Below are 14,723 nucleotides of genomic sequence, written 5' to 3'. Positions count from 1 at the left end.
GGTTGGTGTGCTATTACTTTTCTTAAATAAATACATGATTCACTTTAACCATTTCAACTTGAGATTTTCATCTGATTGACAAACAGGATCTAATTGCATAGGCCTACTAAAAAAACCCAAAATTACATTTGAGGTCAAAAGTTTACACACCTTGCAGAGTCTGCAAAATGTTAATTATTTTACCAAAATAAGAGGGATCATATAAAACGCATGTTACTTTTTATGTAGCACTGACCTGAATAAGATATTTCACATAAAATACTAGTTTATATACGCTTGATTCTTAATACTGAATGATCCACACCTGTTTTTTGTTTAGTGATACTTTTTTCCCTTTTGAGTCACTTGTTTGACCTCAGCAGTTAAACTGCCAGCTGTTCTTCAGAAAAATCCTTCAGTTCCCACAAATTCTTTGGTTTTCCAGCATTTTTGTGTATTTGAACCCTTTCCAACAATGACTATGATTTTGAGATCCATTTTTCCACACTGAGGACAACTATTACAGAAAGCTCAAATGCTCACTGATGCTCTGAAAGGAAACATGATGCATTAAGAGCCGGGGGGGTGAACCTTTTTGAAATTGAAGATCAGGGTAAATTTTACTTTTTTAATTTTGTCTTCCGGGAAACATGCATCTTATGAAGGACAGTACTAAATGAAATAAAATATGAATAAGGTTCAAGTTAAAATTATTAACATTTTGCAGATTCTGCAAGGTGTATGTAAACTTTTGACCTCAACTGTAAATCTGGAGATTTGGAGGTGGGACAGTTAGCACACAATAAAACCACCCACATCACCCTAGAAATCACATAGCAAAGCTCTAACAACCACTACAAAAACCACTGCCAATGCATAGCAAATTTGTCACATTGTTACAAATTCATGACTTTCTTTCATTTCCATATAATGGATGGATTTTTGCTGTTTTAATAAAAGTCATACATTCCCATATGAATTGCAAAGAGTTACATTTTCTCATGATATTGAGGTAAAAAAAAACACTTCAAACACTTTAGTTTTAAGTTTCCTTAAAGGGATAGTTCACCCAAAAATGAAAATTCTGTCATTAATGGACTACATGCACTGAGCCTCGTGACGCACTTCCGTTTTGAAATCGTACAGCTCATTTTTTTCCGGTTATGTACATTTTCAATGAGCTGTAATAATCTAGTTGACTTAAACGCCTAATAAAATGAGAGTTCACGGGATGATTTCAAATTCAGAAATTTTTTAGAGACAGGAGACAACGTATTCTGATGATTACGGAGTACAGAATTTTCCAAACGCAACGTCACCCGTAGATTTCTGAAGAGCATTTTTGAAGCTCTTAGTGGGCGGGAGTCAGCCGTCGCCATCTTGGAATCGCGTCATTGCACGTCACTCCCGGATAATCGAAAATAGGCGGGACGTGGATTGAGCTGGTTGCTGAAACCACGCCCGGCTAGCGCGACGGTGGTGACAGCAGCGGCAATCCACCTGTCACTTAAATGGCCACACCCTAAATTATGCAGAACTTTAAGGCTAAATTAAATGTAAATTACTTTATATGTAAAATACTTTAATGTAAATTAAACGGATGAGTTATAAAAAAATTCACCCCCCTCACAGTTAACATGAAGGGCAAAATTAGCTATATAGATCAAAATCACTTTTTGTACCAGGATGTAAACATTTTTTTCTGCTGTGAAGTTGGGCATTTTGACATGGGGAGTCTATGGGATTGACTCCCTTATGCAGCCAGTCTCTGGCGGCCAGTCGATGAATTGCAGTTTTAGTCACTTCCGTGTTGGCTTCAAGAGGGAGATCGGAAGGTTGCCACTTGGTGATTGTTCACCACAGGGTGTCAGTGCTCTATAGTGGCCTAATCGCGACATTGCACTTTGTGAGATCTGATAAATAAGATCATAATGAACCTTTATTTATCTATATTAAATATGTTAGTCACAATTCTGTGTCATATTCTGTCATCATTTCACTGTATGTAGCCTAATGCAAAAACATGAATATTCAATAGTCGCACTGTCAGTGCGTTACTGTTAAAAAATATTTAAATGTTTAACTTCTTTAAATATGGCAGTTACAAAGCAGTATAAGGCTGTTATAAAGCAGTAGGGGCTCGGAATAAGAGCACCAACGCGCACAAACAAATTAGCCATGGTTTTACTACAAATAAAACCAAAAATTGCAATTGAAGTTAAACCATATAACAAATTAACTTGGGTTTTACTACACTGTCCATAGTTTAGCAAGTGTTGTATACAAATGGTAAAAATTGAAAAAAACAGGGCACTTTTACTATCTTTTACTATTTACTTATCTCATTTAAAACCGTGCATTCATCATGTATGAAATATGGTCAGTAAAAGAAAAATACTTTTTTTGAGAAGACGGCAGGTTAGGGAGGAAATAAATGTATTTATTATTCAGAATGCGTATATGGGAGCGAAATATATTGAAGATGATTCATGTTAATGCAGAGAATATGATAATTTTTTTTTTTTTTTTTAAATGCCAGTTCTAAAATGTAGTAATAAACTGCGTTCTCATGAGGAACTGTCTGTATGTAGGTATGCTGAACGTTAACCGGAAACTCCCGAGCCGTAACAAGTAGGACGCGGAAGTAGTTGTGCAAGTAGTCCATTACTCACCCTAATGCTGTTTCAAACTCGTAAAACCTTTGTTCATCTTTGGAACATAAGTTAAAGTCAAGATATTTTTAATGAAATCTGAGACTTTCCATAATGGTGCCTAGGGTGACACAGCAAAAAAGTATTCTTGTAGCTTCGTAAAATGACGGTTAAACCACTGATGTCACATGGATTATTTTAACAATGCTCTTACTACCTTTCTGGGCCTTGAATATGTCAGTTGCACTGCTGTCCACGCAGGGTCAGAAAGCTCTCGGATTTCATTAAAATGAATGAAGGTCTTACAGGTTTGGAACGACATGAGGGTGCGTACTTAATGACAGAATTTTCATTTTTGAGGGAACTCTGTCTTAAACTCTCAGAAAACGCACAAACTAGAATCTCTCAACCCAGTTTGGGACAGAATTGTTAAGCTATTCAGAAAACAGTCTGAAAAACCCCTACTTTTCATTCTCGTTAATGGGCACACTCTCAGACTGCTCCATCCAGGAGATTATATTGGAATTTGGGTTACTGACTGGCATACGTAACGTCAATGGCTTATTATTCAGTGAAGTGCACTGCAGGATCTGTTATTTAACTTGCTTGCAAAACATTTTGTAGAACATGCTTCATGCGAAAGATGTGGAAATGCAGATTGCTTCATGCATCCGAATAAGAACAAACAAACACCTACAATAGGAAATGTAACTCTCAAGTAAACACTAAACAGTACACAGGGTTATTGTGGTACTGTTATGGTGAAGTGTTGACTGACTCGCTATTAGTAAAAATAACTGAGTGGAGTGAGAAAGGCAAGTGCTACTGAAGTTGTTCCTGAAGCTGATTCACTCTGCACAGGGATAAGATGTCAAAACCAGGAATAGACCAGAGAGAACACGAAACACACACACAGCGAAGTGCACACACCATAACACACTTTTTAATGTTCTGAGGTAGTGATGAATAGACCTTTTATTAAAGGCGAGAATAATGTCCTTACAGAACCTCTGAGGTGATATGGAAGCATACAGTGTGTTTGTATATGGAAATGTGCTTATATGATAGTTTGTTGCAGTATCCTTCAGGTGTGTTTCTATGGAACTGCTAAACCATGACTGTAAGGTTGTAAAAAACTGTCCTGCATTGTAAATTAATTTTACAACTTAAAGTGTAGAGAGTCATTTCCGATATACGCTTTCCAGACTAGTGTCGTGATGTCCTGTTTACTGTAAATGAATCTGGCAACCCAACCCCTTTACTCTCACACCTCACGTACAAGCAGTCAGTGCAATTCAAAAACAAACAGCAACTAAACAACACCTTCTCAGTGTAGTTAACAGACTCATGTCTGTTGACGGTTGTATAAAAGTGAGACTCAAGACTTAATCAAAGGGATAATCCACCCGCAATTTACTCACTCTCATGTCGTTCCAAACTTTTACGACTTTAGTTCTTCTGCAGAGAGTAAAAGATAAAAGAACTGTTTTTGCACATGTAATAAAAGTCAATGGGGTTCAAAGCAAATCAAACAAAATTCAAACATAAAAAAGAAAAAAAACAAAACAGACTTTTTAAAAAATATCTTCTTTTGTTTCCCAAAGAAGAAACAATTGCAAGTTTGAAACATGTGGGTAAACGTTTTTTTTTTTTTTTTGAATGAACTTTTCCCTTTAATTAGGTGCTTTAAACAACATTCAAATGTGGGCAAACTTAAAAATAACCACAAAATCTAAAATAGTATGTTATAAAACTGCATTAACCCCCACAACTGTAAATATCTCCTTCCACCTCTACGATTATTTTGCCACGCACACACGCTAGGATGAGTGGAGAAATGGTGATATGCAGAATACAGAAAAAAGAAATCTTATGAATACTTCCGAATATGAATCCGTTCAGTCGGAAGATATCAAACATGTTTGATATTTTGAGCTGTGTTGTTTAAAGGGATACTTCACCCAAAAATGAAAATTCTGCTTTAATTACTCACCCTCATGTCTTACACCAAACATGCAAGAACTTCGTTCATCCTCAGAACACAAATTAAGATATTTTTGATGAAATCTGAGAGCTGTCTGACCCTGCATAGACATAGTTCAAGGCCAAGAAATATAGCAGGGACATCAGTGAAATAGTCCATGTGACATCAGTGGTTCGACTTTAATTTTATGAAGCTGAGGATACTTTTTGCATGCAAAGAAAACAAAAATAACAAACGTATTCAACACTTTCGTCGAAGACTGACACGAAAGAGATGAAATTGTTGTATAAATGTTTTTTTTTTTTTTCTTTGTGCACAAAAAGTATTCTCTTGGCTTCATAAAATTAAAGTCAAACCACTGATGTCACATGGACTATTTTAATGATGTTCTTCCTACCTTTCTAGGCCTTGAATGTGTCAGTTGCTTTGCTGTCTATGCAGGGTTAGAAAGCTCTCGGATTTCATTAAAAATATCTTAATTGGTGTTCCGAAGATGAACAAAGGTTTACGGGTTTGGTGCACGTTTCTATGTGACTAGTGTTCAGAGTGACTTAATAATCTGGTAGTGTGTGATCTTTAGACATTTAACATATTGTCCAGTTTTTTTTTTTTTCTGTAAACATTTGCAAAGTTGGCGAGTTTATCATGCCTAGTGTTTTAAAATCTGCTTAGCGTGGCGTTTTCCAACATTATTGGTTAAGGAAAAGTATTTTAAATTATTTTACTCAGCTTTTACTCAATACAATTTTTGACTTTACACGATTTTTCAAGGTCTACAAATTACACTTTTAAAATTAGGCTACACTCTTAAAAATAAAGGTGCTTTAAAAGGTTCTTCACTGCATTGCCATAGAAGAACCATTCTTGGTTCCACAAATAACCATTCACTCAAAGGTTCTTTAAAAAAACATCTTTTTTACCTTTTTATAATCTGAAGAACCTTCTTTCACCACACAGATGTTAAAGGTTTTTTATGGAACGATTTAGACAAAAAAGGTTCTTCTATGGCATCTTGAAGCACCTTTTTAAGAGTGTTAAGATTGTGAAAACCCTGATTCTTCAAATAAAACAAGGGCTGAATACAAAAAAGCTTACTTTAATGCTTGATTTGTCTTATTTTAAGTCATTTAAGATCATCTTAAGATTTACTGTGTTTGAAGTTTGCTGAGGCCCCCTAGTGGCCCCTGATTGAGAAACACTACATATGACTCGGGTCCCTCATACTTAAAGACTATCAGATATTTCCAACACGGTTTGTCAACAATTTGCAACTATTTTGTTGCAAATTCGCATAAATTTGTACAAAGTCATTTGAATGTTTTAATACAAATTACTCTCACCTCACTAAGGGTCGGGTTTAGAGGTGAAGCTTTTTTTTTTCACATAAAACTGACATTCACATATAAATCACGTCCTACAAATTGCACATTTTTCGTCAGATCTGGTTTGACTTTTTAACATTTTTAACGTGCCAGTCCAACTGCTCAGAAGTACACCTTGCTTTAACAAACAGCACAGTTTGAGATATTCTTTATATTCATAGCACAAATGTGACCCTGGACCACAAAGCCAGTCACAAGGGTCGAATTAAACAATTGAATTGGAAAGCTGAATAAATAAGCTTTCCATTTACGTATGGTTTGTTAGGAAGGGACAATATTTGGGTGAGATACAACTATTTGAAAATCTGGAATCTGAGAGTGAAAAAAAACTGAAAAAAAAAAAAAAAAAATCTAAATGTTGAGAAATATCACCTTTAAAGTTGTCGATATGAAGAAGTTCTTAGAAATGCATATTACTAGTCAAAAAATAAGTTTTGATATATTTACAGTAGGAAATTTATAAAATATGTTTATGATCTTTACGTAATATCCTACTGATTTTTAGGTATAAAAGAAAAAACTAATAATTTTGACCTATACAATGTATTTTGGGCTACCGCTACAAATACACCTGTGCTACTTAACACTGGTGGTCCAGGGTCACAAACAGGAGGAGAACTTGGGGTTTGTTTCAAATCCGTACCCTAATTATGAATGACTTTAATTTGAAAAAAAAAAAAAAAAACACTAACAAATCCATCACCTCAAGCTGCAACTTCCCACATAAAGATTTAGCACTTTTTACACAGTGTACTAGCTCAATACCCAGTGCTGAACTTGTGACCTGAACAGCTCAACCCCTTTCCGCCGTTTCAGATGCTCTGTTCACATAAGCATCGTTTGATGAGAATCTGTTCTGTTTAAATGAATCCTCACGGAGTTCAGTCTATTCTTTACTTTATCCCCCAGCACCTTCATCTTGCGTAAGTGCGTTTTTTCTCACCCAACCAGAACATCACACCATCACTGACCCAGCCCAACACATAACCGAACACATTTCGCATTAACATAAATCATCATACACCTAACATGCATAATTATCTGATAATACAAGAAATATAATGTAGGTGATGCATTAAAAGGCATATGAACTACCCTGCAGATATGCTTTTGAAAAACTGCATGTAATGAAGTCACCTTTTATTAAGTAACATGCAAAACCCAATTTCTGCTCAGGTCAAGACGCAAATTATGAAAAAGTATAATTCTTTAAGTCTATCAATAGTGTGTGGATCAGAGAGTAAGGGCTCAGGGGAGTCGCTGTTATGTCACAACAGAAGAATGTAGGTTTCCTACTTTCTAGAGTCGCACAGGGACATATGTGTCTGATTATATAAATCATGAACCAGGACTCATTCATTACCATCATCATCATCACCCCACCCCATTCAACATTAGTGTGTAATTGTTTCTTTCTTCAAAATCACATAGTAACTACTGGAGAAGATGGGTTTCAGTACCAACATTCTATTTCTTATTTACAGCAAACTCATGCCATTGGCTAAAGGGTTAGTTCACCCAAAAATTAAAATTATCCCATTATTTACTCACTCTCCGGGCGTCCTAGGTGTATATGACTTCCTTCTTTCAAACAAATCCAGTTAGAGTTATATTATAAATGATCCTGGCACTTTCAAGCTTTAGAATGGCGTGGCAGGTTTCTCTTCATCAGTCCAAAATAAGTCCAATAAAGTGCATCCATCCATAATAAAAAGTGTCTCACTCTGGGGGGTGAATAAAGACCTCCTGTAGTGAATTGATGCGTTTTTGTAAGAAAAATATCCATATTTAAAAAGTTATAATCACTTTAATCTAGCTTGCACAAGCTGGCACACGGAAGACGTCCCGGGCGGCTGACGTATGACGTCTGCGTTGCGCATGCTCCACTCAGAAGTGACGAACGCAAACATGCCACGGAGATAGGTAAACTCAGCACCCGTTGTGAATTAGAAGTACAAAACAAGGATTTGTAACAAAAAAATGTTGGAGGATTTCGATATAAGCCAAGAGGAAACTGGTTTACGTTAATTTTGCTTCCTTTGCTCCTGTAAACAAACACTGGTTTGTGCGAGACTCACCGGCGCCCGGAGCTGCTTCCGTGTACGACAAGTTGGCGCAAGCTAGATTACAGTGATACTTACGTTTTAAATATGGATATTTTTCTTACGCAAATGCATCGATTTGCGACAGGAGGCCTTTATTTACCCCCCGGAGCTGTGTGAGGCACTTTTTATTATTGATGGATGCAAATTATTTGACTTGTTTTGGACTGAAGAAGAGAAAAACACCTATTGCCATGACAAAGATTGGAAGTGCCGGGACAATTTTTAATATAACTCGATTGAATTCGTCTGAAAGAAGGAAGTCATACACACCTAGGATGCCTGCAGGGTGAATAAATGGCTAATATTCTTTTTGAGTGAACAATCCATTTAAGCCATGTTTTGAAAGCACCCCAATGCTCATTTATCCCCAAATCCTCAAATGGCTTACAGTCTCCACACGTTAAACTGAGATATGAAAAAGTTTGTTACCATTTAAAATGACACATTTTACCTTTAAAACAACCAATCCTAAAAGTTACTGTTCTCCCAAAAGCATTTTTATTTCTGGGTTCTTCATCACAACCTATTCACAAGGACAAAAGGATATTTTTAGCTATGACGTGAGAGAAAGACTAGAAGCAATGCACAAAAGAGTAAATGAAATCTTCATTACAAAAGGTATCGCGGAAAGGGGCACATAAGCTAATGTTTGACAAGGGTGTATAAAATTACTCATGCTATTTACAGACACATTACTTCTTCCCGGTGTTTACGCTTTCCTGGTTGTGCAAGTCTGGATCTCCCACTCACACTTGATCTCCCAGGTCTAAAACACGGAATTTATCCAAGTTATAAAAACAGGCCTTCACCACGCGACCTCCAAAGTACCGCCCATTCAGATCCACCACAGCTGAGGACAAAACAAACAAACAAAAAAACAAACTAAAAATATGTAGTTAAATATATATATACACACACACAAAAATATATATGAATTGTTATTAAATCTAATATTTAAAATACACAAAAAGTACACTAAATAATATATAAAAATACAATATTTTTAAATACTTCAATACTTTTTATAATACGCAGTAAATTAATACTAAAATTTCCAATAAAGTTGCAATTATGAGGCTACGAGTACAAATTGCACACTGTAAGGTGGAACAATTGTTTGGACATACTGTAAGTTATGGTTAAAATAACCATAAGTTCAAAGGCTATAAATAAATTTACATTTATAACTTATGGCCAGTTGATGGCACTGTCCTAAAACATTTCACAGTCACTTATGGCATGGCTTTAAAGTAAGATACAGATCTTTGTTTCAGTATAAGAGTTGTCAGGATATAACCTCATTTCACATTCTGTGTCTTTGCAAGTAAATTTCTTGTGTTACAGGCAAATGATTTAGAAAATATAGATTTTAACGATTTTCACTTTTTTTTTCTGAATATGTTATATACATATATGCACTGCCATTCAAAAGTTTGAAGCAGTTTCTTATGCTCATCAAGTTTATTTGATAAAAATACAGAAAAATATACATTAAATTTGAATGTACATTAAATCTAATTTATTCCTGTAATCAAGGCTGAATTTTCAGTATCATTACTCCAGTATTTCAGTCACATGATCCTTCAGAAATCATTCTAATATGCTGATTTATTATCAGTGCTGGAAACAGTTGTGCTGCTTAATATGTTTTTTTTTTTTTTTTAATCAGGATTCTTTAAAGAATAAAAAGTTAAAAAGAGCAGCATTTATTTAAAATAGAAACCTTTTTTAAACAATATACGCTACCATTCAAACGTTTGGGGTCAGAAAATTTGCATTTTCTTTTTTTTTGAAAGAAATTAATGCTTTTATTCAGCAAAGGTGCGTTAAATTGATCAAAAGCGATTGCAAAGACACGTTAGAAAAGATCTCAATTTAAATAAATGCTGTTCTTTTTTACTTTTTATTCAAAGAATCCTGAAAAAAGTATATATATATATATATATATATATATATATATATATATAGTATATATATATAGTTATATAGTACAATGTAATGTGTAAAGACTTCTATTTATCTAAATACTAAGCAGCTCAACTGTTTTTAACATTGATAATTAATAAATATTTCTTCAGCACTAAATTGCTTTAATATAATTTCCGATCATTTTAGGGCCATTCACAGAGAACATGTTTTTTGCTTTAAAAAATGCAAGATGCGGGGAGAAAAAAAAAAACAAAAAAACAAATGCACAAAAAAGGAGGGTCTCGAGACATCTGCTGAGGTGCTAAATATATCATTAAAACATCCCCTATAGAAAACGTTTGTTTTTTCCCCATGTGGTCTCACCAAAGTGTTGCTGCTATTTTAAAATACGAAGGTGGGTTTTAAATAATGATCTAAGACCAAAAATACCCTTATTCTAAGGAAGGAAACAACAACAACTTGGGCCATGGCAGCATACAGCTCCTCTAAAAAGCCAGTCTCAATTAACCAACAAAAGCCTTCCTAACAAACAGTCATGCAATGTATTTGCTTCCTTTTTTTTTTGCATTCTTAGGATTTTAGGATAAGCCTGAGAAGTGAAACTTTAAGGGTGTTTTTTCAGACTTGTTTTGTCTCCAGACACCCAACTTACTGTGGCCAAAAACAGTATATGGAGACCGAAAGTCTGTAATTTTATCTGCAAAACTGCAAAAACAATTTTAACAGGTTTCTCCTGTTCCTGTTTTCAAATCAGGATATTAAAATGATTTCTAAAGGATCATGTGACACTGAAGTCTGAAATAACGGCAGCTGAAAATTCAGCTTTGCCATCACAGGAATAAATTACATTTTAAACCACAGTAAAATGGAGCAGAGTTCTAATAATATTTCACAAAAATACAGTTTTCACTGTATTTCTGATTAAAAAAAAGCAGCCTTGGTGAGAATAACAGACTTGTTTAAATAAATAAAGTTAAATCTTCCAAACCTCTCAAAATAATTTAGATTTAAATTGTGTCACTTTAGCTACAGAATTAAATATATATATATATATGATTTAATAAAAAAATATGAACTAACTGCAAACTATTCGCTCCATCAATACTATTTTTTTTAACTGCTTTATAATTTAAAACCCAACAAACATCTTATTTTTTTCTTTGCAAAAATTGTGCTTATGTTTTATGTATTACTATGACATTCAGACAGCATGGGTAGAGTGTTCAAATACTTTTTGGGCCACTGTATCTGTAAATATGAACCCTTTTCCCAAATGGTGCCATTTAGCTCTGTTGTTCTTTAATAAAAAGTGTCTGAATTTAGCTATTTTTATTCCACAGGAAATCAAAATTTCAAGTAGATTTGCCTGTTTCTTTTTAAGGAATAATAATTAGGGGAAAAAAAAAAATATATATATATATATATATATATATATATATATATATATATATATATATATATATATATATATATATATATATTTCAATATAATATGAATACCCATATCAAGTAATCTATTTAATCTAACATGCTGCCCTTGTTTAGAAAAAAATGTTTTAGAAGATGGGCTAATATGCTCATAACTTGTATAACTTGTTAATATTTCGGTCAGTGTTTAAAAGTGAGTGAGGGAAAACTGGTTTGGTCTGCCATCCCTTGAGGAAGTGATGTAACCAGCCAGGTGATGTAACACCTATGGGACGGCCCTCACACACTTACCTGCTTTATTAAGTAAGATCTAGGGCACTTGAAATAAAGACCACCTGCAAACACACTTTAAGTCTGTCCTTAAACTTCTCACCTTTAATGGCCGATTCAACTCGTTCGAACTCCAAGAAAATGCGGACTGCCTCGTCGTCAGAAACACCGGAGATCTGAAAACACAGGTTTCATGTCAGCGACAGATATTAAAGGAGAAGTCCACTTCCAGAACAACAATTTACAAATAATTTACACACCCCCTTGTCATCCAAGATGTTCATGTATTTCTGTCTTGTGTCGTAAAGAAATTATGTTTTTTGAGGAAAACATTTCAGATTTTTCTTCATATAATGGACTTCAATTGTGCCCCCCAATTTGAGCTTCCAAAATGTAGTTTAAATGCAGCTTCAAAGGGCTCCCAGCCGAGGAAGAAGGGTCTTATCTAGCGAAACGATCGGTCATTTTTTTCGAAAAATAAAAATTTGTATACTTTTTAAGCACAAAAGCTTGTGTAGCACAGGCTCTCGGATGCGCGTCCATGGGTCGTGATTTTGAACAAATCTTTAATGTGACTCGGGAAGAACGAGTCGTCTCGGGAAGTGATTCGTTCAGTCGCGCATGCGCAACATCCTAATTCACCTGTCTGAGTGTTCGGGGTTTTTCGAGTCGTTCGTTCATCTTATGGGGCTGTCACATGATGCTGATGTTGCTAAAATTAACAAAATGACTCGAAAAAAGATTCGTTCATTTTGCTGAACGAGACTCAGAGGTCAGAGTCAGTAAAATGATCCGAACTTCCCATCACTACTATGAATCGTGTCTAAGTTCATTGCCCTTTTACTCCGGCTAAAAAAGGTAGAGTACGGCGAAAAAATCCATCTTATTTCTCCTACAACTTCAGAATCGTCCAACACGTTGTACCTTTTTGTTTGTAAACAGCGTTTAACTTACTTGCACTTTCTTAGTCTTTGCACGTTCGCTTTGTAAACACTGGGTCTGTGGTTCCACCTACGTTCGGCGTGACCTTTCGACCTGATTCAATAGTATGTCGTGAACGCGCATGCCAGAACCTGTGCTACACGAGCTTTTGTGCTTAAAAAGTATATACATTTTTATTTTCCGAAAAAAAAAGACTGATCGTTTCACTACATAAGACCCTTCTTCCTCAGCTGGGATCATTTAGAGCCCTTTGAAGCTGCATTTAAACTACTTTTTGGAAGTTCAAAATCAGGGGCAAAATTGAAGTCCATTATATGAAGAAAAATCCTGAAATGCTTACCTTAAAAACCATAATTTCTTTACGACTGAAGACAGAAAGACATGAACATCTTAGATGACAAGGGGGTGAGTAAATTAACTGTGAATTGTTGTTCTGAAAGTGGACTTCTCCTTTAATGACATCTGCTGCTTGCTTACCCAAGCAGGTAATCTTTCAGCGGTATGTGAGACATGCTTGACGGAACGCTCACCTCAAAGATGACACACTTGACGACTTTGCCATATTTCTCACACTCTTCTTTAGTCTCAGCTTCCAGGTCTTCGTCCACTTCTCCTCTTCCAACCATGTTCTACACATACAGAGACAGTTTTATGTGCAGATTAATTAAAAAAAAAAGGGTTAAGACCAAATTGTCCTGAATATCAGCTGCTCCTCAGGTAATGTCCTAAGGCTGTCAAACAATCAATAAAAGTTTGAGTTTGCCTAATATATGTGTGAATATATAAATACAAATGAATGTATATATTTAAAAGAAATGTTATGTACAAAATATTTGTATTTATAGTTAATATATAAAAATGACAATAAATACATATACTTGTAAATATTTCTTAAATATACACATGAATTTGTTTATATATATATATATATATATATAACATAATAATTACACAAACTACACACACATATATTAAACAAACTCAAACTTTGATTCTGTATGCGATTAATCGTGATTAATCGTTTGACAGCCCTATAATGTCTTGTCAAAAGGGCACAAATTAACTGGGACTGGGGGCAAAAACAGTGCACAAACTGATAAAAAAAAAAAATAGCCCTGTAATACATTTCTACGCTTTTTATTATGTTATTATAATTATGTTTAAAGCAAGTACCCTGCATGAAGGTTCAGAATTCTTTTAATGAAGCAAATCATTCTGCTTCTGTGCTAGTTCGTCAACATAAATTGGTGCATAGTTCCAAAAGTCGATTACAAATACTTAAATTTAAATCTTTAAGTCTCAAAAAACGGACCATCATCCTCAATATTTTTCATATGTTTTTATTCTCAATAGACCTGTGCATCTGACTTGAAACCAGTGAGCTTTCCAATTTAAACATTTATGTTTTCTGTTTAAAAGAAAAAAAGAAAAATATTACCTCTTAATTAGGGCTGGCAAACAATTAATCCTGATTAATCACATACAAAACAAAAGTTTGAGTTTGCCTAATATATGTGTGTGTACTGTGTGTAATTATTATGTATATATAAATACAAGCACATTCATGTATATATTTAAGAAATATTTACAAGTATATGTATTTATTATAATTGTTATAGAATTTATATTATATATAAATAAAAATATGTTGTGCATAACATTTCTCTTAGATATATACATTAATTTGTGTGTATTTATTTATACATAAGAATTACACACAGTACACACACATACATTAGGCAAACTCAAACTTTTATTATTCACCTGCCAGCTGTACTCTTAATATCGAGATTGAAAATAAACACAGCTTACCCGCAGCAACACCACTTTTGTAGGACATTTGAGAATCTCTGTAAGGGGGTTGGCCTCATTTTTCTTTGAGGCATCCGCTATAAAACAGATACCACATTTCTATGTAAAATTTAATCAGCTTCACATACCAGCAAACATAAATTTTTACTGCTGAAAGCAGTAAGAAAAACAAAGGTGTAGCAAAATAGTTACCATAAACCAGTCATTTGTAGCAATAGCCAACGATACATTGTATAGATCA

General features: G+C 34.5%; 1 protein-coding gene across 3 annotated transcripts in view; it reads right to left on the bottom strand.

The window, feature by feature from the left end:
* Positions 1–8,409: 8,409 nt before the first annotated feature.
* The window catches only part of rbm17 (RNA binding motif protein 17), a 28,945-nt gene continuing 22,631 nt past the window's right edge, over positions 8,410–14,723 (bottom strand). For 2 of the 3 annotated variants that reach the window (XM_051107480.1, XM_051107481.1), the window contains 4 exons: positions 14,483–14,559; positions 13,201–13,299; positions 11,832–11,904; positions 8,410–8,951 (listed from right to left, as the gene is read on the bottom strand). In XM_051107480.1, the coding sequence (XP_050963437.1) occupies positions 8,848–8,951; positions 11,832–11,904; positions 13,201–13,299; positions 14,483–14,559 (353 nt within the window). In that variant the 3' untranslated portion in view covers positions 8,410–8,847. The remainder of the gene's footprint in view (positions 8,952–11,831; positions 11,905–13,200; positions 13,300–14,482; positions 14,560–14,723) is intronic. The other variant, XM_051107479.1, reaches the window with a different exon arrangement.

This window comes from Labeo rohita, chromosome 4 (assembly GCF_022985175.1).
Source record: "Labeo rohita strain BAU-BD-2019 chromosome 4, IGBB_LRoh.1.0, whole genome shotgun sequence".
Taxonomy (NCBI): domain Eukaryota; kingdom Metazoa; phylum Chordata; class Actinopteri; order Cypriniformes; family Cyprinidae; genus Labeo; species Labeo rohita.
This window is presented reverse-complemented; position numbering and strand designations above follow the sequence as displayed.